The 25514-nt window shown below is 37.3% G+C and overlaps 1 protein-coding gene across 20 annotated transcripts in view; it reads left to right on the top strand.

Moving 5' to 3' along the window:
• tjp1a (tight junction protein 1a) overlaps positions 1-25514 on the top strand; it is a 143057-nt gene that overhangs the window by 101105 nt on the left and 16438 nt on the right. For 12 of the 20 annotated variants that reach the window (XM_079584266.1, XM_079584276.1, XM_079584275.1 and 9 more), the window contains 17 exons: positions 1670-1726; positions 3085-3209; positions 3381-3483; positions 3998-4301; positions 4571-4674; positions 6668-6833; positions 7039-7174; positions 16838-16968; positions 18261-18366; positions 18555-18705; positions 19806-19914; positions 20909-21128; positions 21792-21976; positions 22478-22573; positions 22785-22811; positions 23756-23838; positions 24011-24221. In XM_079584266.1, coding sequence (XP_079440392.1) covers positions 1670-1726; positions 3085-3209; positions 3381-3483; positions 3998-4301; positions 4571-4674; positions 6668-6833; positions 7039-7174; positions 16838-16968; positions 18261-18366; positions 18555-18705; positions 19806-19914; positions 20909-21128; positions 21792-21976; positions 22478-22573; positions 22785-22811; positions 23756-23838; positions 24011-24221 — 2314 coding nt within the window. The remainder of the gene's footprint in view (positions 1-1669; positions 1727-3084; positions 3210-3380; positions 3484-3997; positions 4302-4570; positions 4675-6667; positions 6834-7038; positions 7175-16837; positions 16969-18260; positions 18367-18554; positions 18706-19805; positions 19915-20908; positions 21129-21791; positions 21977-22477; positions 22574-22784; positions 22812-23755; positions 23839-24010; positions 24222-25514) is intronic. The other 8 variants (XM_079584264.1, XM_079584274.1, XM_079584272.1 and 5 more) reach the window with 1 other exon arrangement.

The raw sequence follows: 25514 nt of genomic DNA, 5'->3' as shown, positions 1-25514 counted from the left end.
GCTGGTCCTGTAAGTTCATGATTAAAAATGAAAATGTGAATGAAAACAAAAGCTAATGTCTTATCATTAAAGTATGATAATTAAAATGATGGGTAATAGTATATTTTTTAGACGGGTGGATAATAGACAGAATTTTTATGACTGTCCATCAAAATGACTAACACAGCCACTGTTGTTATATGTATATATTACCATGTTTTCAAGAGACACATATGTGAGAAGAATTTTGAATAAAATTAATTAATTTTTATCAAGTTTCCGATGCTATTACTCATTATTTAAAAATACTATTGTTTTTTTTATTGTTTGTTTTTCTTTTTCTGCTATTACAATTTGCAATTAGTAAAATTTAATAAATTAGAAGAACATGGCAAAATAGCAGACATTTCACCTAAATTCTCTGAGCTTTGTATTTGTTTGTGATATATATTACAATTTGATTGTTGCAAATGAGACAAATACAGTGTGCACCATTAGAGCTTGAGTCTGTTTCGGAGCTCTCAGACATACAGTAATAATTTATCCAGCCTCGCATCTACAGTACAGGGGTGAAGGAGCAAGAGCACAAACCATTCACCTCAGCTCAGGGTTAGAGCTATAAATAAATACCTTCTTCTCTTTCTCTCCTTGTCTTTATCACTCCCTCTCTCTCTTTCTCTCTGTATCATCTAAATTGTTCCAGGACAGATTGTTCATTTTGTAGTAGTTTGTTTATATGATGTTTGCATTTAAGGCAGAGACATGTTCTTATGTTCAAGTTTGAGTTGGACAGCTGTCATCTAATTGGTAATTCAGAAAAGTGGTGCATTCTGGTCAGGTGTTATAGTGATCACATCATTCTGTCCTATTTGATGGGGTCTTATAACCCATATTACGGCTGGGGAAAAATATGTATTTTTCGATTAATTGTTTTTAAAAATGTTCAATTCGATATCGATCCTCAAAAGCCGCAAATGGATCTTTTTTTTTATTATTATTATTTTTTTACCGTATTTATTTCCACAAACATTGAAAATAATCTCTGATTGACATTAATCATTTTACTAGTCTCCTTCACTAATGTCATCCCGTTTTTTTGTGGTGGGGCCAATGAAAATCTCAAATCGAATTGAGAATCGCATTAAATTGAGATCTTGCGAATCGGAATCGAATCGGGACGTCTGTATCGATACCCATCCCTATATGTATTTTTTTCTTAATAGTGTCAGACTTTAATCACATGCTTTTATTAGGAGCATCAGCATGCTGTAAAATTGTATGCAATTGCAAAGGAACCTAACTTGGTTTGCACTTTGAGTTTACAGGCATTTATACCCCTGTGCTAAAAGCAGATTCTGTTTATAGCTTTTCCAGTGTTTGTAGTGTTGTTGTTTCTGTGTGTGTGTGGGGGTGTGTGGGGGGTGCCTTCGGCACTCATGGCCATAGTCAGCTTTGCAGCACTGTTTAGCCCTGCGAGATCAGCCTTTACTCAGTCCAACACACACATATAGATTTAGTTCAAGCATAGAGAACTGTTTTGTTAAATATACTTAATTCCTGCAGCTCATAGAGGGCAGAGTAAAACCACCTCCTGCCTTTGACAAAGAGGAGAAATACCTGCTGATACAAACTCATTCTCTGTGCTTAGACTTTGTCCTAACTGACTGCTTTCTCTTTGTCTTTCACACAGAGTACAACAATGGAGGAAACCGTAATATGGGAACAGCACACGGTGACTCTTCACAGGGTGAGTGTGGAACTGTCTCTCACTTGGTGCTGCAATTTTCTTCCCCTCTACTTCATCACTTTCTTTCTATCTATCGTCAGGCTTCGGTATCCTATTGGTTAAGCAATGCTAGCAATTATTTTTATTTGATATTTTATTTTATTTTTCAGTATCGTTCAAAATGAAGTCATTAATTGTGCATAGTTGTAGATCAACTATGCCATCATCTAATGCTTTAAAATGTAATCTTTAGTGAATTTAAAAATTATTTTTCAATTAATTTATTTAAAATGATTGATTTTAGTTTATTATTTTATTAAATGTAATATTTGTAGTCAAAGTAGTTTTAATCTTAATTCTAGCCATTTATCTTGAAAATAATAATAATTAATTATTTTAAAATCAGTGCAGCCCATATTACTTTGTCTTTCTTTCTTTCTCTCTCTCCCCCCCTCTCTTCTTTTTGGGGATGGCTAGTTACAGGATGTGTGGTCATTGAGTACACAATAGCCGATCCCCCCAGATGGCAGGAAGTTGTGTGTGAGAGGACAAAATGCCTGCTCTGCTCCACTTCCTGTTCCTTTTCCTCATCCTGCATGCTCCTAGGCTCAAACACATCTAAACCAGGGTCTGAGAAAGAGTGAGAGATTATGCAACAGTCATTTGGGCACAGTATTTTTTTTAAGCCCCCCCATCTGTAAGAGTCAGAATACTGTGGACACAAATCTTGGATCGGTTTCATAGCATGATGTCTGTATTACACTTCAGTTCAGTCAGTCCCTCTGTGACCCGTTTTTTGATGTGCTGACATCCTAGACAAGATAACAGGTGTATGAGCACTAAGCCTTTTACTGGGGGCTTTATTATAGGTGGAATCTCTTTATCTGGCTAACAGTATTACATGGCTGCCTCTGTTACAGTACACAAAATAAACAAGACTATTCTTCTCCCATATGTGCTCCTCCCCTGCTCTGGCTCTTAATATGATTTATAGCTGTTTGTTTAGAGGACACTCACAAGCCAGATGGTTTGGATGGCAGTGAGAGGTAGAACAGACCAGTAAGTGTGTGTGAAGACACTCAGTGCCATCAGGAAAAGGCTCTGAACAGAGCTCTGGCCATCTGTCTGGAGTCTGTCAGTCATTCTCTACCTTTTCTCTCATCTGCCTTTCTTTTTGATTGCTTGAGTGCAAGATTGAGAGCTCAGAGCTTTAGACACCTGGGAGATTGAAAAGCTGCCAGACAGCACACACACACGCGCGCGCGCACACGCACAGTTACCTACATTTCATCATTCTATCCAATGTAATTAAAAAAAAATGTAAGATATGCTGTGAGTTCCAGGAAATCACTCTGTGTGTATGTGCATGTCCTTTGCAGGCACCAGGTTTTGGGTTTGGAATCGCCATATCAGGGGGCCGTGACAACCCTCATTTCCAGAGCGGAGAGACCTCTATAGTGATCTCAGATGTGCTCAAAGGAGGACCAGCAGAGACCCTTTTACAGTAAGATTTGTTTTTTTATATATATATGTGTGTGTGTGTGTGTGTGTGTGTGTGATGTCTGTGTGTATATGCAATTCTAATTTATTTATACATTTGTTAAATATTTATATTTTATTTATGTATTATTTATATTTTTCTTTTCTTTACAAAAATATGATTTTTTGTCTGCAGGGAGAATGATAGAGTGGTGATGGTAAATGCTGTCTCCATGGACAATGTGGAGCATGCCTATGCTGTTCAGCAGCTGAGGAAAAGTGGAAAGAATGCCAAAATTGTAAGTTAACACATCATCCCTCGTACATTGCATCAGTGCTGTACAACCTTGAGTCTTATCTGGACTTCAGATGTGAGTAGTGGGCTGTGATGGAAGATGGAAGAACTTGAGGCAGGCAGGATGTGTAGGTGATCTGTCTTGACTGAGCTTTACATTAATCAGCGAGGAATGCTGGGAGTCAAACTGCAGTAGTGCAGAGTATTTGTCTTCATGTACGTCCGGGAGCTGTTGGTCAGTCTGTAGACACTTTGTCATGAGGCGCAACCTTTAGTACTATGACTAGTGTTTCTGGAAGACGAATAATATGGATAGTTATACAATAGTGTTACTTTTGGATATTTTTGGATCAGATTAAAGTATTCCAGAGAGCTGTGTAATAATTAAGCTGATTTATAATGTTTGCTTTTGCTAATGTAATGTTAAAATATGTTGTAATTTCCTCTTTTAATATGTTAAAAATAACAAAATCATCTTATTAATGTTTATATATTCATATATGTTTATATATGTTTAGACTATCCGCAGAAAGCGGAAGGTGCAGATTCCAGTAAGTCGAGGGGGAGACAGAGAGACTATGTCAGAGCGAGAGGAAGAGGATGACACTGAGGAGGATGATTACGAAGGTCCAGCAGCACATGGAGGAGGAGCGAGTGGAGGCACGGGCAGAAGAAACGAGCGCAGCAGCAGCACCGGAAGGCGGGACCATAGTAATTCCCGTGAGAGGAGTATTTCCCCACGCTCAGACAGACGATCAGTTGCATCCAACGTCCCGCCGCGACCTTCCAATGTCACACTTGTCAAGTCCCGCAAGAATGAAGGTGGGCGGAGCTACAAACTGTTAAAAGTTAGAGGACAAACCTCTTAATTACTATTGATGGCTTCACCAGAGGATTTGGCAAGTTGACACACTAAAATGTGTAAACAGGTGTAATACACTCTGTTGTACATTAGCTAATAGCTGTGATTAGTCTACTGGCACAAATACCCACAGGGTGCTTTCAACTAGAACAATGCTGTAGTTAGTTACTCAGTAGTCAGATTATGTCTGTTATTGTTCATTCATGTGTGTATTTTCTGTTGTGTGCAGAATATGGTCTGCGTCTGGCCAGCCACATATTTGTAAAGGACATTTCTCCTGAGAGCCTCGCAGCCCGTGACGGCAACATACAAGAGGGAGACGTCGTCCTGAAGGTATGAGTAACAATGTCTGGGAAGGATCATAGAAAAATGCTCATAGGAAAAGAAGGGAACTGGATAGCCATGTAGTCGCTGGGACCAATGTGTTGTTGTTTTGAAAAGCTTCACCAATGCTTTATTTTCCTGCTTTGTGTTTCTGTTCCTATTAGGAGGTTTGTCTGTAGATTGTTGTTGACAGATGAAAAATTTGGAACATTTGGCTTCATCTAAAGTCATGAAAACCACTCCAAGTTCATCTGTCACACTCTCTGTTTTCTTCTTATATATGTCTGCTGTGAACATGTGGAAGAATTGACAGACTAAAGCGCCTCAAAAGCCTTCTCATGGCTAAATGTAGATTCTGACAGTGGTTTGTGGCCACTGATTATTCTCTGTTTACTGAGACTAGGGCAGATCAGTGTGATATCTCAGCATGTCTATTTCAGTCACATCTTTCAGCTTAAAGCACCTTTAGGGACAGTAACTTTAAGCGCACACAAAATTAAATGTTTGTTAAACCTATCTCACCCTCTGTCTTAATGTTTGCAATAGAATTTAAGAATATTAAAAAGTATCAGCTGGCTGACTTCTTACCAAGTTATTAGTTGTTTAATGGGGGGAATTATTTGACATTTCCACGTTAATTTATGAACTATCATCAGCTAAATGAGTCTAGTGTTTACTGAGTGGAGCAAAGCATATCCCACAGAGCACTGGAGTGAAACTGAAGGGCATAGAGTGCACTGCCAGCGGTGCTGTTTTCTTGCAAGGCTCTGAAAATGTAAAATCACGGGCGGCACATTTATTTTACCGCCTATACACTACCGTTCAAAAGTATGGTGTGTGTGTGTGTTTTGAAAGAAATCCATACTTTTATTCAGCAAGGATGCATTAACTTGATTAAAAGTGACAGTGAATACATTTATAATGTTACAAAAGATTTCTATTTCAAAGAAAATGTTTATGTACATCATGTACAAATGTTACTGTATTTTTGATCAAATAAATGCAGACTTGGTGAGCATAAGATATTTCTCAAATACAATAAAATATCTTGTCAACCCCAAACTTTTGAATGTTAGAGTACATGATGTGTTTATTTTAGTCAAAGCCAGTTGTGACCTAATGGTTAGAGAGTCGTACTTGTAACCCGAAGGTCACGGGTTCAAGTCTCAGCGCTCTCTTCCACTCTCATTACCCACAACTGAGGTGCCCTTGAGCAAGGCACCTAACCTCCAATCGTTCCCCAGGCACCGCAGCAAAAACGCCTGCCCACTGCTACGGGTGTGTGTTCACTACTGTGTGCGTGTTCACTACTGTGTGTGCACTTGGATGGGTGAAATGCAGGGCACGTATTCCATTTTTGGTCACATGTCATGTCGCTTTATTTACCTATTGCTATCTGCAGGGCTAAACTAAGCACTAAGTGTGTGTTTGTATGTGTGTTTGTTTTTATTATTTATAATTTTAAAAATGCTTAATTTATACAACAGGCTTTCTCAACAGTGATTAGTGCTTCATCTGTGATGTAATTTGACCAGGTCACTTTTAAAGCAGTACTTTACCAGTGTTCATTTTGAAACATGATTTTTTAAACTCTTTCACGTCATCACGCTTTTTCAGATTTATCCATGTCTGCCCTTCTCTTTCTCCCACACGTTAACATTTTTTTTTTACACTTTATGAGACTTGCAGCAAGTGATTGCCAACTTATGTCTTGCCGGGTAGATCAGCACATTACAATTCAAACTTCCTAAGTCGTCCCTAACATTTTCCTCTTGTTTTTATTCATTGACAAAAATGTCAATAGATTTTCGTTATAGTTTTTGTCATTCAAAACAGTTTTTTATTTAGTCTTTATTTAGTCTTGTTTTCGTCAATGAAAAAATGTTGTTGATGAAAATGATGACAAATTATTCGTCAACAAATTTAACACTGTACTTTACAAAATACCAGACGTGTGCATCCATAGTGTGTTTGATAATGGTGTTCTCTCCTTTCAATATAGATCAATGGCACAGTGACTGAGAACCTGTCTTTGATAGACGCAAAGAAACTTATAGAGCGATCGAAAGGCAAGCTGAAGATGGTGGTGCAGAGAGATGAGAGGGCGACACTCCTCAACATTCCAGATTTGGACAATAGCATTCCCTCTGCTAATTCAGACAGAGATGGTGAGATTGTCTATGTTAAACATGTAGATCTGAAATTGCTAAGTTTAGACTTGAGGTCAAATGCAACTTTATATTTTGTATTGTGTTTGTAACATGGGTTTCTTGTCCATTTTATTTTCCTTTTTCTTGTAGGATTTTTGCCATTTTTTAAAAGAAAGTCACCTTTGGCTAACTGGATTCTAAAAATTATGATTTGTTTTAACAGACATTTCAGAAATTCATTCTCTGGCATCAGATCATTCCCATGACCGCTCCCGTCGCAGTAGATCCCGTTCCCCTGACAAACGCTCAGAGCCCTCTGACATCTCCGGCCACTCTCCGCAGCTGATGAGCAACGGCAGGTAAGAGGCATCTGAAACCCCTTGGAGTATATAAAGGACTATTTTTCACTCGAGTCCCTTAATTCACACCCTTTTTATCCTCATTCCGGCTCCCTAATTTAGGGAGATCAATATATACCATTTGGTCCTCTGGTATAGCTAGAGCAGTAAGGCTACATCATTCTGGTTAATGTCGCTCTCAGGTTTCAGGGTGTCCTCACCCCTGAGCTTGTGTCTAGTGTCATTAATGATTATATGAATCAGAATAATTAGTGAAGCAGATAGGTCTGATTTGCACACTTACAGATTCGCTTTAACAAATACACCTGTAAAAAAATATATATATATTTGCGTGAAATATTTATTTAGTTTTGGCTGCACTCACAAGAGAGTGTAAGTGTTGGTCATGGTGCAGTGAGCTGGCTGACTATAACCCAGTTTGACACTACAGTAGAGCTGAGCTCATGCACTTTAGACGTGTGCACTGAGAAGTGTTGACACCGTGGTCTGACGGTTTCTTTCAGTGTTGTTTGTTTGTGTGTGTTTGTATAAGAGAGACAACGAAGGACATGAATCAGTGTGTTTGTATATGGATAACTGTTCTGTGATGCTACAAACCAGTAAAAGCAACTAAAGTTTGGATAGATGGCAGATATGAAGCTTGTTTCATAACATATTATGGTATGTGGTAATATTATAAAGTACCATGATATATACAATGTAATAATACACCGAAATTTCAAGAACCAAAAATATTTGTCCGAAACTGCAGGAAAAAAAATACGTTTTGAAGGGCCAAGATTATTGACTAAAACAGTTATGGCTTCTCTGATATAAAGTGTTTTGACTGTGCCAGCATCTATTGCTACAACAAGTACACATATAGTCTGGACTCCACTAATATAATGTAATTGCAAAAAAAAATCCTTTTTAGAAATAGAAATTTACTATAACTACAATTTCTGTCTAAATACTAGCTACTTATTACAGTTATTGTTACAAAAAATAAACAAACTTGAAACTTTCAATTTATTGTTTTGATTTTGTGCATCAATCCACTTTTTGTAACATCTACTTAATGATTTCTCAGCCTCATGTAATGTCTTAAATTAGTTTTATTTATTACAAATTAGATGTGTGTGATTGTTTAATTACACTGTAAAAAATGACATGACCAATAAGTCATATATAAATAAGTCGTCATATGTTTTTACATTGCTTCAACTCATCAAAACAATTTAAGCCATTTTAAACTTTATTTTGTAAGTTATACAAGATTCAAAAAAATGTTTAAGTCAGTTTAAAGTAATTTAAGTTTAAATGTCTTACACAGCCAAGTTGATTGTACAGTACTTAAAATGAAGGCAGCAAGTTATTTTTTTACATGTACTAATTTGATTAAATAAATAGAATGATGAAGTATACAATTGTACTTAATCCAATTTTCTATCAATAACAGTAGTAATGGTATTATGTTATGTTTTTTTGGCGGACACTGGTACATTTTTATAAGTGGTGAAAGGGGGCCAGAGGAAATCTTGAGAGAGGACAAGTGGAGTATGTAAAACAGGTGGAAGTCAGAAAGAAAGGGCACGAGATGGTGTTTACAGGAACTGCGAGTATGTAAAGACACAGGGATGAAAAGGATGATAATGCCACAAGGTACCAATCCTTTCCCAGGGGACATGCCATCCTTCCTGCCATTAAAGCAGCTGCTCTCTACATCCCACATCCCCACACTGCTGCAGGCTGTATTTTAATGAAATTTCACACCTCATGTCCCCACACATCCTCCACCTGTCTGTCTAGAGCTGCGTCTCACTTAATATCTGAACTCAGGTTACACCTCATTATCGGCTCTCTCACCTCAACAAGACACTGATGCCTTTTATGCTTCAGAATTTACACAGCTGTAGCAACTTGTGTGTGGGGGTGTGTAATGTACGTATTCTGCCTTAACTTTGCACTTGTAGACAGCGGCAAGTAGTAGAATCATCAATCTCCTGTGAATGGTAGTGAATATGAAAGTACTAGAGCTAAATTTGGTTTTCATGTCAGTTACATTTCACACTGTTCCAATGCAGCTTTGCAAAGAATAGTAAGGTGCCCAAAGAAACCCATTGAGTAAGCCAAAGGTGACAATGGTAAGGAAAAGTCCCTAAAATGAGTAAAAAACCTTTGGTGGAACCAAGACTTTTTGGGCTGGCACAAATTTAAACAGATTTATATTAAACATACACTGCCGTGTTTTTTTTTTTTTAAGGAAGGAATTGATACTTTTGTTCAGCAAGGATGCAAAGACATTTATAAAATTACATAAGAGCTCTATTTCATTTAAATGATGTTCTATTGAACTTCCGATTCTCCAAAGAATCCTGTAAAAAAGTGTCACATTTTCACAAATATATTTAGCAGCACAATTGTTTTCAACACATATTAGAATAGTCTTCAGTTTCACATGATCCTTCAGAAATCGGAGGAATGGCAGCTGAAAATACACCTTTGCACAAATTGCATCTTAAAATGATTCAAATAGAAGTTATTATAAATTCTAATAATATTTCACAGTTAAAAATATTACCAACCTAGTAGACTAGTAGTGTGCGTAATATATAAACTGACTGTTGTCTCTCATGACTATCTGCATGATTAACTGTGGTAATGCTCTTCTTTTTTTTTTTTAAGAACTGATGGTCTAAAAAGCTATTTACTGGGCTTGGACTGCTAGGTTCAGAGGCATTTTGGGGGATGATGAACATGTTTGTCAGTGAGCCAGGTTAATATCTCAGAGCCATGCATCACTCACTCGCCACTGAATAACTGCTCTGTCTCTACGCAGGCTGACGGGCTCTTTTCTCACCAGAATGCTCCCGCTGTAAGTGCTGTGCTCTGTAGTCAGTGTAAACAGTGGATAGTATTTGTAGATGGAGTCTGAGTGCATGAATATTAGTTTTTCTTTCATGTGTTTTGTGCATTTTGTCTTGTTGTGTGGGTCTTGTGTTCTATATAGACGGTTTAGGCTTTAATGCATTTGATGTGGTGCATTAGTATGTGCTTGTAGTGAAATCAGCATGCATTTTGTCACATTGAGCTGGTAGTGCAGAGGCAACTAGCCATGTATGTATGAGTGTGTGTTTGTGGAAACTGCCTGTGGGTGTCAAGGCTGTTATGCAGAAATGGGCCTGAATTAATTTTCCTGCATGTGTGTTCATTAACCTTGGCACACAAGAGACGGCACAATTCCCTCTGAAATTTGCATCACCAGATGGGTTTTTCCCTCACAGTACAAGTCACAGAGATACTCTCTCTCCCCTCTGTCTGAGCCATCAGCTTTTTCATTTCTCTCCTCTACACATAGTTTCTCAAGAGCACTCAAGTGTGTTGATTCAGTGTTGTCTTAGTTTAGGGCAGGCAAGTTTATTTATATAGAACATTTCATACACAATGGTAATTCAAAGTGCTTTATATAAGCATAATAAAGGAAATAAGAAATAATCAGACATGTATAATTAAGTGATTTAAAACTGCATGGGGAAAGAAAGGTGAACCTAAAATGTGTCAGTTAAATGGATTAAATTAATTTAAATGAATAAAAAGGATGGAAAAATAAAAAGACCAATTAAATATTAATAAATAAAATAATTAAGTATTATGTATATATTTGTATATTATATTTTTTATCTGTAAAATAATGTACCATATTATTGCCTATTTTCAGAACAAGATGTGGCTGTTTTTTTTTATTAATTATATATATTTTTATTAATCTCAAATCTTGAAGCTGGATCCAGCTGTGAGTGGCGTAATAATCAAAGTGTTTGAAATGAACTGTCTGTATTTCTTGCTGCCTCAAACCTAGTGATGTAGTAGGTATTTTAGTTTCATAGCCTATTGTATGTGACATATTTGCAAAGTAACTTTACCTGCATTTATTAATAATTAAGAAACAAAGCACAAGCAGTGTCATAGTTCTGCTTGTAATAGGATATCAATTTATTGGCTTTTTTTGCTGTGCAATAGTCACAACAAGAACAAGCTGAGTGTTCATTTACACAATTTTATACACAAAATATATATGATAATTTATTTGCATAGTGTAAAGGGGTTTGTTTATATAGGGGTTAAATTTATATTCTGAAATGTGCAGGGAGACAAATGCCCTTATTGGAATGGAAAGACATGTCAGTGAGATTGTAATAGGTCACATGACAAATAAATGCAGAATGAAGTGAGCAGAGATTTAGCCTGTGTGTGTGATAGATGTGTTAGTGCAGAGAAAACCAACAGAGCAAAAGGAGAGCCTAGGACTTATGTAGGCTTTTGTGTGTGTCAGTGCATATTTGTGCATGTCCAGGGCCTCAGAGATTTAAAGCCAGATTCACACTGTATGTTTTTGGCCAAGATTTGGCCATCTGAGACACATTTTGAGAATCCTAAAATTCTTCTGATCCTAGGCCAAAATCTGAAGTCTATGAACACTAGTTTGGCATGTTCTCTGACGGCCGTTGCGCTAAAATGTTATCTCTGCTGAAATTCTGGCAGTTTCAGAAAATTTGATGCACAGTCCTTTAGTGTGACTTCTCCTACGACAACTGTCAAAAACCAGTAGCAGCGCAGGACCTGATGACACAATTAGTGAGACAATAACAAACCACCACTTGCTCCGCACACATCGTCTTTGATTTTTCTTTTCAAGATAAGCCCTGATCAAAATTAATGCTAGAGATTGTTTTAGTTTGCTATAGCCACCATTTCAATCCAGCATATTTAAATGCAGCTCACAGTCACTGAACGTGTCATGGATTAATGATTGAAAAATCTGCATTATTTTTTGAATGCGTCTGTTTTTATCGTGTCTTGACTCTTGACTGCTGTACAGTCTGATATTTAATGACAACTGAGATCATACAGTGTGACATGGCTTACAGCGGGAATCAGGTTCGTACAGTCTGACAAGCAACAGTCATAAATGACTATTATAAATTGTTCATAGGCCTACATAGTAAGACAAAGTACACTGCCAAGCTAACAAGGGTTCTCTTTTTCCTTTTCTATAATATTGGTAGAAATCGCTTTGCTTTTACCGATTCAGCCAATGCTAATTGCTAATAACAATGCTAAATGCATTCATCAAAGACTAAATGAATATTTTGGGAGTGGTCTGTTTCCTGTCTGAGTCATTCTGTACTAACCAGAGTCATGTGACTAAAGTTCTGGAGGGCCGTCCAGATCCTGAACTCATCAAATGCTTCTCCAGCTTTCTTTGTAAAAATTATCTAATGTAAAAATCCAAAAGTCTGAATGTGCAACAGAGTATTTGTGATGCATCAAAGCATTTAAAATATCTAATAGTTGTGCAAGAGTTCATTTACAGTTTTAAAAGAAGCTCTAGTATCTGCCCTAGTTTTAAGCTAGAGTAAAATTATACAGTCTGACCGAAAGCACTGGCATCTGGTGCTTCTAATGAGCAATCATTATCTCTGCTTTTTTCAAGCATTGTTTGCGATCCTTTTCTTTTGTTTACATTCAGCATTGTTCTCTCCTGAGGACATTCTCATATTTATGTGGAGCAAATATAATGTCTGATGTTCTGAGAAATGTCCACACATAATAACCAAATTCACGTGCGCAGTTTCTGAAATATCACCATATGCAAGTGCTTTATTTGTTATTGACTTGTCCCAAAGACATGCTAACATTGCAAAAATCCCAGCAGCCCAATAATGTCACTGGTAACCAGGGGTTAACTGGGATTTCGGAGGTGTGTGAACCCCAAATATTCACAAAAGTAATACTTAGAATACATACGTTAGTTATTTTTCAGTATTATAGTATTGTTGTCAGAACATACCTGGAAATAAAAATATGTAATATCTAATATCTATTAATTGGCCTGTATAATTAATAAAAATAAAAAAATCTTTAAAATGAATTCCTTAAACTGATATATAACGACGACCCTTTACATTTTATATGTCTGCTATTATGCATGCATGTCATAATTCAACTTAAATGCATAATTACATAAAATATTGTTATTATTTTAAATTAAATGACAAATAAAGTGATTATATATATATATAATATATAATCACTTTATTTGTCATTTAATAAAATAAAATAAATATATATACATATATATATTTAATAAAAATCAGATAACCGCTGGGTCAAGTTTAACTTCTTGCCCCATGAAGTGATGTAATCTCATCTCATCATCCCGTATCTCAGGGATGGGGAACATTGGTCCTGGGGTGCTGCTGTCCTGCAGAGTTTAGCTCCAACCCTGATGAGAAGCTCATCTGCCTGTAGCCTTAGTAATCCTGAAGACATTGGGTCTCATTTACTAAGCATGCATGTACAAACAATTTTAAGAACAAATCACGATTCACCAAAATGTATTCAAAATGTACGGAAAAATATAGTAACAACTAAAACCACACGTACGTGAAAAGCACTTTGGCTACTCTGTATGTCTTTATAATCATGTTAAAAAGTTATATTTCATACTAACCCGACTATAATTATTATACTAGATATAGTATAATTAAAGGAGAACTCCGGCGCAAAATGAACCTTTGGTCTAATTACACATTGTTACCTAGTCAACCGTTATCTGAGATTTGTTTTCATGATTATCGAATGTAAATAGTTTTATCTCTAAAAACAGTTTAGCCTATAACGCTAGTATATAGGGCATTGAGTAATGACAAATAAAAATTGCTTGTTAATACCACTAACAAGGCTCAAAATAGCCCCACAGTAACACGGTAGCATAATGAGGGTCCCTACCTTCAAATCTAGGAACGCCGATCCAAATGCGCTGAACTGTGTAGAATCTCATATGGTCCAGCGCATTTGGATTGGCGTTCCTAGATCGACTGATAGAGTCTGTTTTTCAAAGATGGCTACGCGAAGTTGACTCTATGTATAAAATATCTTCTTATTAAACTGTCTGGACACTGTCAAAGTTCTCAATGCTTCGGTTTGAAGGTAGGGACCCTCATTATGCTACCGTGTTAGTGTGGGGCTATTTTGAGCCTTGTTAGTGGTATTAACAAGCGATTTTTATTTGTCATTACTCAATGCCCTATATACTAGCGTTATAGGCTAAACTGTTTTTAGAGATAAAACTATTTACATTGGATAATCATGAAAACAAATCTCAGATAACGGTTGACTAGGTAACAATGTGTAATTAGACCAAAGGTTCATTTTGCGCCGGAGTTCTCCTTTAAACTATTATACTATAACTATAATTAATTATATAATCCATATATAAAATTATGTAATAAAATGATTCAATATTACAATCTAATTTAATCTTAAATACATTCCTTCATATACAGTTAAAAGAGTAAGAAAAGCTGCATTATAGCTTCAGCTGCGAGGTTTCTCTGAATAACGCAGATATACACGTGGCGTGTGTATACAGCTAACTAATGAGAGCTCTGTAATCTGGCTCTATATATATATACAAAAATATATATTTTAGAGAACAACCTCGCACCAAATTTCAGGCCCTGTAGATATACAGCTCATCTAGTAAGCAGAAATCCGAAATTTACCTAAACATGTTTCTTCAAATTAGAAAATTAAATTCAGGTATTTTTAATGATGTGCTTCCACAGCAGCCATAATTAACAGCAGTTACTGTGCCTTCGTTAAAGTTTGCAATGTGAATTATTTATGCAATTACTCTCTCCCTAGCCACATTGGTGGATAAAAAATAAAATTAAAACAAACAATGTAACGACCAGAAACTGAAGGAAAATAGCGGGGTATAAGTATCAATTACATTACTATATAAGTTATCATCTATATCTTGCACTATATCAATTACATCAATATATAAGTTACATCACTTAAAGGGCATATTGCAGGTTAGAGTACCCAGTGCGCCAATGTATAGAACAATAATGTAGGAACTAGATTTAAATATAAACATATACTTATAAAACGCTATTTAGGCTTCTGGAGTCGTTTTTGTGAGAAAATTTTACTTCCGCATTTGAAAACCGCCAAACCGGAAGTGACGTAGCATGGGGGAGAGCGGTCAAAGTAAACAATAGGAAAGCAATGGATCGCAATGACAGTTCGGACGCTGAGGAAATTGTAGCCTAAATGTTTACTCGTATGACAGACCTCAGCCATATAATTATGAGCCTGATATGAAGCCAAGAGAGTAGACAGGTCAGGATTAGACAAAACAACAGTCAGAGGAGACACATTGAGCTGTGGTCTGAGGAGAACAGGGCAGGGGTCTCGGTGAGAGAACAGTGTTAGCTTATAGATGTATTCACGTTAGCCGACGATATGTATAACACTATGCTCAGATCACAATATAGTAATTATGTGTCAGGCAATAGCAAAGCTAGTATTTAGACCCTTACCTGCACGTGTATGTCAGCCATTAGGAGACAGTTTCCAGAGAAAGAGGGACATTTTAAAGGTTTTGAATGGCCCCACTTGGTGATAATGAATAAAAAAAATAATCACAATCACAACTTTCTTACTGTATAAAATTTTTATATGTAGAAACAGCCAACACAAACATTAAAATTCGGAGTACAGATTGAAAATGAACATTATATTATATAATAATAATAAGTGTCGGCTGCAGACTTGCAAGACATTACAAGTTTATGGAGGATACGTTAAATAAATAAATTAAGACAAGGCACATTTTGTAAAACAAATGTACAATAAGTGATCTCTGACGGATCCGTGAGCGTCATGTTTCCCACCGGTGGCCGACCCACATGCTGACGGCGGACCGGGCGACCCGATGAAGGAGCCGGGACAGTGTGCACATATCGCCGTCATCATATAACGTAACGTTAACTCATCATATCGCCGGGATTATAATCATGCAGTCTATAGTGAACGCTACACACTACCGCGTTTTTCAAAGCAGACGCAGAAGCGAAGTCCCATCTCTTACCCTGCACAAAACGCACACAAACACGGAAGAAAGCACCATCCTTTTTCTTGTTCGGAAACTTGTGGACTCGATGTTCTGACAGGCCATAATTCACAGTCATTTATCACGATAAATATTAATTGAAATACAATAACCACCGAAAACACACTGAATCACGACCGCTTCAACATAATACCAGCCTACTCTGCACTGAGCGAACGCAGAGCCGGCAAACGACTCCCCATTCTGACGTAATATGACGCGGTGGTGAAAAAAAAGCGCTTTTTCAACACGGTCAAGGAAACTGTCACGTTTTCTACTAAATTTGTGCCCTTATGTCTGGCAAAACAATTTTTAATCATGCATTTACTCTTCATATGGTATTTTCATACAAGGTTATATATTAATTCTGAAAAAAAAAAAACCTGCAATATGCCCTTTAAAATGTACTCCAGTAAAAGCACACCATTTCTAAACTACTTGAAAAAAAAAGTTACATTTTTGATAACCATAAGGGACAGTTCACCCAAAAATTTAAATTCTGTCATCATTTACTCACTTCAAGTTGCTCTCAACCTGGAAAATTCATACAGGTTTGGAGAAACTTGAGGTGAGTAAATGATAGATTTTTAATTTTAGGGTTATCTGTCCCTTTAATTACAATAACGTGTGTATTTGTCATCCAGTACTTCACACCCCTGCTTATAAGCAGAGATAAGATCAGACTCAGTTTGTGACTGTGCTGCTGTGTGTGTCTGTAGCCACAGGAGTCGTGAGGAGGAGCGCATCTCTAAACCAGCGGCTGTATCCACTCCAGTTAAGATGGCTGAGGACGCACTTCTGGCACAGTCTACAGATCAGCCCGGAGACAAACAGATCCCTCCACTGCCAGGTCGGGACTTTCACCTCCAGACTCTCAGCTGTCTTCTGTCTTTCCTTCTGCTCTTCCACTTTCTTATCTCCCCAGTCCAGTGGCGTGTGGCAGACTTCTTAAATAAGGCAAAGTCACCTCTCCCTGTTTTTTTTCTTTTTACTCCAATGTAAATTCATGTTGCATTTCCATGTAATGTTTACAGAGCCCTGCACATGAGATACAGGCAAAAATATATTTCATGGCCAGAAATTAAGAATTCATTCTCGTTTTAGTAAATCGTGGCCACCTTTTACTAATTTGTTCACTCATTTTGGTTAAATCGTGATCACAAATTAAGAATCCGTTCCCACAATTTTATTCATTCCCTTGTTTTAGTAAATCATGGCCATGTTGAACTAATTTGTTTCCTTGTGTTGATTTAACTAAATTTAGTAAATAAAGGGAACAAATTATTATATTGTGCAGTGCACACAATTTGCTTTAAACGAGAGAACGAATAAGTAAAACGTGTTGACGTATTAGTAAGTTGTGGAAACGAATTGTCAATTTGTGGCCATGATATACATATTTTGGTGTCATGTTTTGGGGATCTGTAGATGTTTACTCCGTTTCCAAGTTAAAGGCACATGGAACATAATTTACCTAACACAATGATCAAGCAACCAAACCAATACTACAATATTATGTTTGTTTAAATATAATGTTAACATACTATTAATGAGTAAAATGTAAAAAAAAAAATTAACATTCACATTACTCCTAAAATGCAATAGCTAGAATAATACAGTGCAACGCATATTTGTGTATCTTTTACATAGTACGTCAAACACTGTAATTGGTTTATCAATTTCCACTGATTTGTCCCATTCAGTCTGGTTTGCGGACTGTCAGGTATTATTGCTTTGACAGAGTCGGCAATTCAAACAATTCATAGTGTTATACTGTTTTTAACATGACTTTTTAACTATATTTCACAGTGAGGCAAACATTTTTATCAAATAGTGTGTAAACAATGTTTAGTTTTATTTTTGTACTGTTTTTTTCTTGTTTATTTTTTTTGCACAGTCTCCCTCGCCCTCCTACTCCCATGTTTCCACTGATGAAAATCAGACCTGTCTTCTCCTAGTTTTCTCTCTATACTTTGCTGCTTTTTACTCCATCCTGATCTGGAATGCCCAGATCTGACCTTACTTTGCTCTGGTTTTTCATGTTCTTTTTGGTCTGATTAATAACCAAAGAGTATGTTGTAAAAGAACTGTGTGTTTATTGATGTACATCATCATCAAAGTCTAACAGAGATGTGTGTTTAGAGCCAAAACCAGTGTATGCACAACCTGGGCAACCTGATGTTGATCTGCCAGTCAGCCCCTCTGATGCCCCTGTGCCCAGTGTCGCCCATGATGACAGCATCCTTCGGTCAGTGTTGTTGCATAATCTGTACTCATGGCATATTCCCACTTGCTCTTTCTAGTGATTTACTAACCAAGTAAGCTTTCTGTATTATCGTACAGATACACAGGTGCAAATAATTTGAAGCCACACACAGCACAAACAATGGCATGTAAGTCCATGAAAAATTAACCCAGTTTTATTCTGTTTACCAGGCCTAGTATGAAGCTGGTGAAGTTTAAGAAAGGAGAAAGTGTAGGATTGAGGCTGGCAGGAGGAAATGATGTGGGGATATTTGTGGCTGGTGTGCTGGAGGACAGTCCTGCTGCTAAGGAAGGCCTGGAGGAGGGAGACCAGATACTCAGGGTGAGGATCTTATTTAAAGTTTACATCTTTTAGAGCTTTATAGTGAGGTCTTACAACATGGATCTAGCATCAATTTAAAGAACATGCACTAAATTTGACCATAAATATGCTCTTAATAATATCCTGTCCCTCATAGTGTTTGGTTACAGGTGAAGTCTGTATACTTTTGTTAAACATTATAAAATAGGAAAAATAATTCAAATTCATATTTTGTTAATAGTTCAAATTAAATTGTGTGTGTGTCATTTTAACAAAATATGTTTTTTTAATTGCAACTAGTGGCATTTCTTGTGTAAACATCACATATTTAGCAGATACAGTAGCATGCTTTATCATATCTGAGAAATCTAGTCCTAAGAAAACATGTGTTTGATTGTTTTGCTACTGAACATCTGTGGTTGACTAATCTCTGTACTGTAACACTGTGTAACATCCACTTTTTCTCAGAAAAATATGAAGACACTGTGTGACCCCTGTGGCTGTGGGCAAAAATAATCATGACATACTCCTGCTCTGACTCAGTGCCTGTCTCTCCTCTGTTTTCAGCTTTCCTTTGTTTAGCCTTCGGCTCTACAATGGCACTCATTGTTTGACTCAAGCCTCCAGTGGTCTTACACTATTGTCAGTCGCTATGTGTAATACAGTGAGTCTAAGTCAGGCTCATTTAGGCTTGTTTATCACCGAGCACATTTTAATTATACATAGACAGCTTTGTGCCTCTCCCACACTAGTCCCAGAGCAGGTTGTCACAGTGTCCGTACACACACGTGTTTGAAAGTTCCCGTTACTCCTTCACAAACACACACTCCTTAGATTCCAGGCCCTGCCTCACAGAGTCACAGCGAGACTCCCAGCTCATTGTTTTTCCCTTTCCATTTTGTCAAGGGTGACTCCACGTTCACCTCAACTCTTTTTTTTTCTCCCTGAGATTGTGACTTTAAGATAAAGTAGAAACACAGAAAAAGTGGATTTGCTCTTTTTCTCTCTCTCTCTGCTTCTCTTTATTTCTCTTTCCACTGTCAATAAACAGTGTATTGTTAAGTTACAGGACCGGAGAGATCTAAAGCCTGTTTTCTTCTTGTACTCCCTACTGTTTGTAGGTTAACAATGTTGACTTTGCAAACATCATTCGTGAGGAAGCAGTGCTGTTCCTGCTGGATCTTCCCAGAGGTGAAGAGGTCACCATCCTGGCTCAGAAGAAGAAAGATGGTAAGCAGATGGATACGGCTTTCATGTTGGTTATGTTGGCCTATGATCACTTATTACATTGTTCTCAAATAATATTTGAAAGCCCTCCATTCTAAGTTAATATGTACCTCTGGTACTTTTGTTGTAATACAAATGATGCTAGTTTATTGTTTTACATCTTTTGTTTATTTAATTAATATGTTATTATTAAATAACTATGAAATTGAATACATAAATAACTATAACTAAATTTGAAGACTTATTTGTGCCCTCCTTGAATTTTCCTTGAGGATCCATAAACCTTGTCTATACTTTCACCTGGCTCCACACCGTGAGCCTCTGCTGACTGCGCGCATACCTCCCCAAACTGACGAGGCGTTTATACTTGATGTGCTCACCATTGTACTATTGTTTGAAAGGACAGGGGGCGACTGAGTAATTGTCCTCTAAACCATCAGGAAGCATCTATGAGAAGTAAAGTACACATTTGACAATGCGCCTTCGCACTCATGTGGATGCGTCGGGTATAAGCCAAGCTTTAGTTGGCCCTGCCCCCCAGGTCGAGAACCACTGCTCTAGAATATTTAATTCTGATTGGTCAGTTGCAGCATTTTGCGGTCAAATGTCTTCTGTGATCAAATATCTTTCGGTAATAATTGCTAAAACGACTGATCATCAATTTCATAAATAGCTGTGCTACAATCATGTCTCGTATAACTCTAGCCTTTTTCTTCTCACATAAAATGAAAATCAATTTCTTTGGCAAGTACTTCTGTAATAAGTGGGATGCAATGCAGTTATTAATGGTGATTATAAGACCCCTCTGCTTCCTGTTGGGGTCATTATCATCATATTTGGGTTTATTTTGTAATGATGACCAGTGACCACTTAAATAAATTGACCACTATTGTTTTGGTAGGTAAGATTCAATCATACTAAGAAAGATATTTAGTGTTGTTATAAATCTGTTCCTCATGACTTCCTGTTAACCATCTCATTTATATCCTGTCCTCAGTGTACCGGCGAATAGTGGAGTCTGATGTGGGCGACTCCTTCTACATCAGAACACACTTTGAGTATGAGAAAGAGTCTCCTTACGGGCTGAGCTTTAATAAGGGAGAGGTGTTCAGAGTGGTGGACACCCTCTACAACGGAAAACTGGGCTCCTGGCTGGCCATCCGCATCGGGAAGAACCACCAGGAGGTTGAAAGAGGCATCATTCCCAACAAGAACAGGTAACCACTCTGTAAATCACCAGTACACAAATAGTACACAGTTTAGTAGATCATATAGAGATCACTATAAAATAGTTTTTTTTCTTTATCTTGTGTAATGCATGATTCACTATATGCAAGTTTGTGATGCTAGACATAATTAGAATGTGGTTTATCTAAGTTGTATTTTGTTCTTATTCATATGGTTGAATTGGATAATTAAAGGTCAGCAGCAAAGACATTGATTAATAAAGCGAGATTAAAAACACATAGCATTATTTGTGTTATTTAACATCTAAATATTCAGAGTTTGCATTTCACGTTTTTTATTCATTTTAAGGGGATTTTGAATGTTTTTGTGCAAGTGAGATGAGTTAATGCACGCTCACATTTAGTATAGAACTACAATAACCATCATGTTTACACAGCGCACACAACTCTTCTGCAACTTTACTCCCTATTTCTCTCAACATTGGGACAAGAGAGGTGTTATTAGTCAATAAATGGAAATCCAAACTACTTGCGTTACTTGTTTGAAAAAATAACTACGATATTTTGTTGGATTACTTTACTAGTTACTTAAAAGTAAAGTAAACTGATTACGTAATTCTCCTTACTAATAATGCCTTACTCCCAACACTGCTTCTAACTAAAGCTGACCTTGTTTTGCCATCTTCTCTTCAGGGCAGAGCAGTTATCAAGCGTACAGTACACACTCCCCAAAACTGCAGGCGGCGACCGAGCTGACTTCTGGAGATTCAGAGGTCTACGTACTTCAAAGAGGAACCTGCGGAAGAGTAGAGAAGATTTGTCAGCTCAGCCTGTTCAGACCAAGTTCCCTGCTTATGAAAGGGTGGTTCTTAGAGAGGGTATGTATGTATTTATGCATGTTAGATAAGGATGGACAATATATCGGTTTCATATGTTTTCAGACGAAATTTGAGATGTTTACTATTCTTTTATCTGTATCAACAACATTGTATACACTTCAGCTGATATTGGTGTTACTTGTGCATGCTCATTCATACATTTAAATAACCTTTTCTATCATCTAATGCTCACTTAAATTAATATTTAATAAAACTGTTAAATGTAATTTTTCACAAGTCTTATTTTCAATCAACAATCTCCCTTAGCAATCTCCATTTTTCATGCTGTACATTATTATATTCTGATGCCTAAATTCTCATATTTTTACATGTAACATTATTTATTAGGTATTTATTACGTATTTATGCATGTAAAGTGATTGATGTCATTTATTTAGACATAATAACATTTTAATATTGGTCATTCCGTAATCTGAAAATAGCTATATTTCTGTTTTGTTTAAAACTAAAGCAGAGATGTTTTTTTCTATCTCGTTTTAGCCGGGTTCCTGAGACCGGTTGTGATCTTCGGGCCAATCGCAGACGTTGCACGAGACAAACTGGGGAGAGAGGTGCCTGACCTGTTTGAGCTTGCAAGTGAGTGTCCATTTGTTAACACCCATCCCTTGATAAGACACAGCGCTTCAGTTTTCTAATCCGCCTACCTGTGCAGCATACTTGAGCAGTCACAGGCAGCTGTCCTGCTCTCCAGTGTCAGTAGCCCATTTAAAATTTAGCTTGTAAACTGATTCCTTGAGTAGCCACTGGCTTTATTTACATAACATGTATGACTGTATTTGCTTTTCAGAGACACAGCACCCAGATGGAAGGGAAAGTACGTTGCATACAGTAGTCACATCAGCTCACTCCATCAGTAACCATAGTTACTAGAGGCTGTGCATTATTATGGCATCCCTTATTTTAGTTACACCAAATCGACACTGCTTGAAATGGTAATGAGAAATAATCCAAGGTGTGTTCATGCTATCGACAGCTCCAAACCCCCCTCCCCAACCCTTCAGTCATGCTTGAGAGGAGATAAAGGCACATTGCTCATTGATTTCCCCCATCCCAAGCACCTGCTTCCTGTGTTATTTTGTGATACTTTGGGCTTTTTTTCTTTTTCTTTTTTGCTGAAAAGACTTCTTGTAGTTGCTGCTTTTTCAGAGCCATGATATAGAAAAGGATACAGATGTAGGTCTACAGATGCCGTCTTAAATGGGTAGTTCACCCAAAAATAAAAATTGTCATTGTTTATTCACCATTGGACCCCATTGACTTTCACTGTATGAAAAAAAAAAAAGGTTTTGAACAACATTAAGATGTTGACAGTATTTAAATTTTTGGGTGAACTTATCACATTATATTATTTATCAATGTCATGAGCCACCAATGGCTCCTAAAGTTTATAGCACACTTACTTCACTATGTAATGACCTTCTGGTTTCACTCTGTAATGTCAAACGTTCTTCAGACATTCCAGACCACTTCTCATTCACTGTGGTGTACAGATGCTCCTATTCCCTCCACTTTATATAATGAATATTTATATTTGCAAATCTAGAGTTAAACAAAATGCACCACATTGATGTTACACGTATGGGACATTTGAACAGTCTGCAGGTGCTCATATTGTGTATGCGGGCGCATGTGCACATCCATGTTGAATTGCCTTCTCACTGAATGCTGTTGAGGGGTGAAGATGCTGATGTCCTGCATCTGAGGGAGCTCAGGAAGTGTATGTGTATACTAGTATGGATTATGTTTTTTCTTGTTTAGAGAGTGAACCCAGAGATGCCGGCACTGACCAGCGCAGCTCGGGGATCATACGCCTTCACACTATCAAACAGATAATCGACCGGGTGAGACACTTGCACACACTTAACACATACAAAATGGTTTAAGGCACATAGTGCAATGCAGGAACTTTCTGAATGGCCCTACTGCCTCCTGCTGGTGGATTATGGTACAACACATTTTCTTGAGACTCCATGAAATCAGTGAGAGGTGTTTTGTTTTGTATGTTTTCTGCAGGACAAGCATGCAGTGTTGGACATTACTCCTAATGCAGTGGATCGGCTGAATTATGCTCAGTGGTATCCTATCGTGGTGTTCTTGAATCCTGACAGTAAGCAGGGCGTGAAGACCATGAGGACTAGACTGTGTCCTGAGTCCAGGAAGAGCGCTAGGAAACTTCATGAGCGTGCACTCAAACTGAGAAAGAACAACCACCATCTCTTCACAGGTAAACAGATGTTTTTTGATGTTGTGTATTCTTTATTGTTAGCAGTAGACCCTAAGCTTGATGGTATTACTTTTAAGTAACATTTTATATATATAAAATATGTATATTCTTTATTCTTTATTTGGCCTGTAATCAATCAGTTCGGTGGATGATACAGGTCACAGCATTTCTTCCATCTGCGTCTGTCTCTGGCTGTGTTGATCCAGGTTTTGTCAAAAACTCTTCTTTAGGGAATCTGAACATCGAGTTAGTGGGGGTCTGAGTGAGCCACATGCCCAGCCCATCTGTGCTTTTTCTTAGCTGCATCTGTGCTTGCATCTTTTCCCCTTGATCCTGCAAATAGCTATTTTTGTTATCTTATCTCTTCGTGTGAATTTGAGCATTCTTCACCCCATTACTCTTTCAGTTACAGTGAGTTTCTGTTCATCTGTTTTAGGAGACCATGTCTCACTCCCGTATAGTAGTACTGGTGGTATTGAAGAGATGGGCTCGCAGGGTTGGTTTGGTGATGGTAGTGATAGGGCTGGACTGGGACAAATTTTTAGGCCTGGAAGTCTTACACCCAATCAGGACATCCAATACACCCACAACTAATTTTGGAACCACAGAGAACCATATTTTTTGAATGGCTATAAAAAAGGTTTCGATCCTTAGGCTGGGGCTGTGCAAAATATATATATATTTTTTTTTTTCTTGAAATGCACCCTCACATCCCTTTTCATTCTTTTAATTTTCTCTGATATCTCTCTGTCTCGACTCTCTCTCTTGTGTGTGTGTGTGTGTGTGTGTGTGTATATCCTTCACTTCTTCATCAGCAGGTCTACTGTTATGAACAGGACTGTCTCAACATTGTTGCAAAAAAACCCACCTCATTGTAATTTGTTTGCACAGAATCTACATTTATTTGGGGTAAATTCAAATGATCGCATTAGGCCAATGTGGTGGTGTTGTTTTCTCTTAAAATAAACAATGGGTATTGGCATGGGTATTGATGACCTCGCTGATGGTTGAGAAGCTCCTCCATGCTGCTTTCCGTCTGCGAGATATTTATACATATACATACACAGACACAAACTGACACATTAATATACACTAATATGCAACTAAAACACAATTTACATAGCTTAATCTATAACTAATAAATAGTTTACTTAAACAGTTTTTTTTTTTTTTAAATGAAATAAGTAGTTTATTTGAAATGAACCCAGACACGTCATACTCCACCGCGTCTCGTTTGATCAACAGACACACACACACAGCACTCCACACACTGTGAATTCAAATATGTAGTTG

This window comes from Phoxinus phoxinus (genome assembly GCF_949152265.1).
Source record: "Phoxinus phoxinus genome assembly, chromosome: 2".
Taxonomy (NCBI): Eukaryota; Metazoa; Chordata; class Actinopteri; order Cypriniformes; family Leuciscidae; genus Phoxinus; species Phoxinus phoxinus.
The sequence above is the reverse complement of the archived record's forward strand: the minus strand, read 5'-3'. Positions and strand labels throughout refer to the sequence as shown.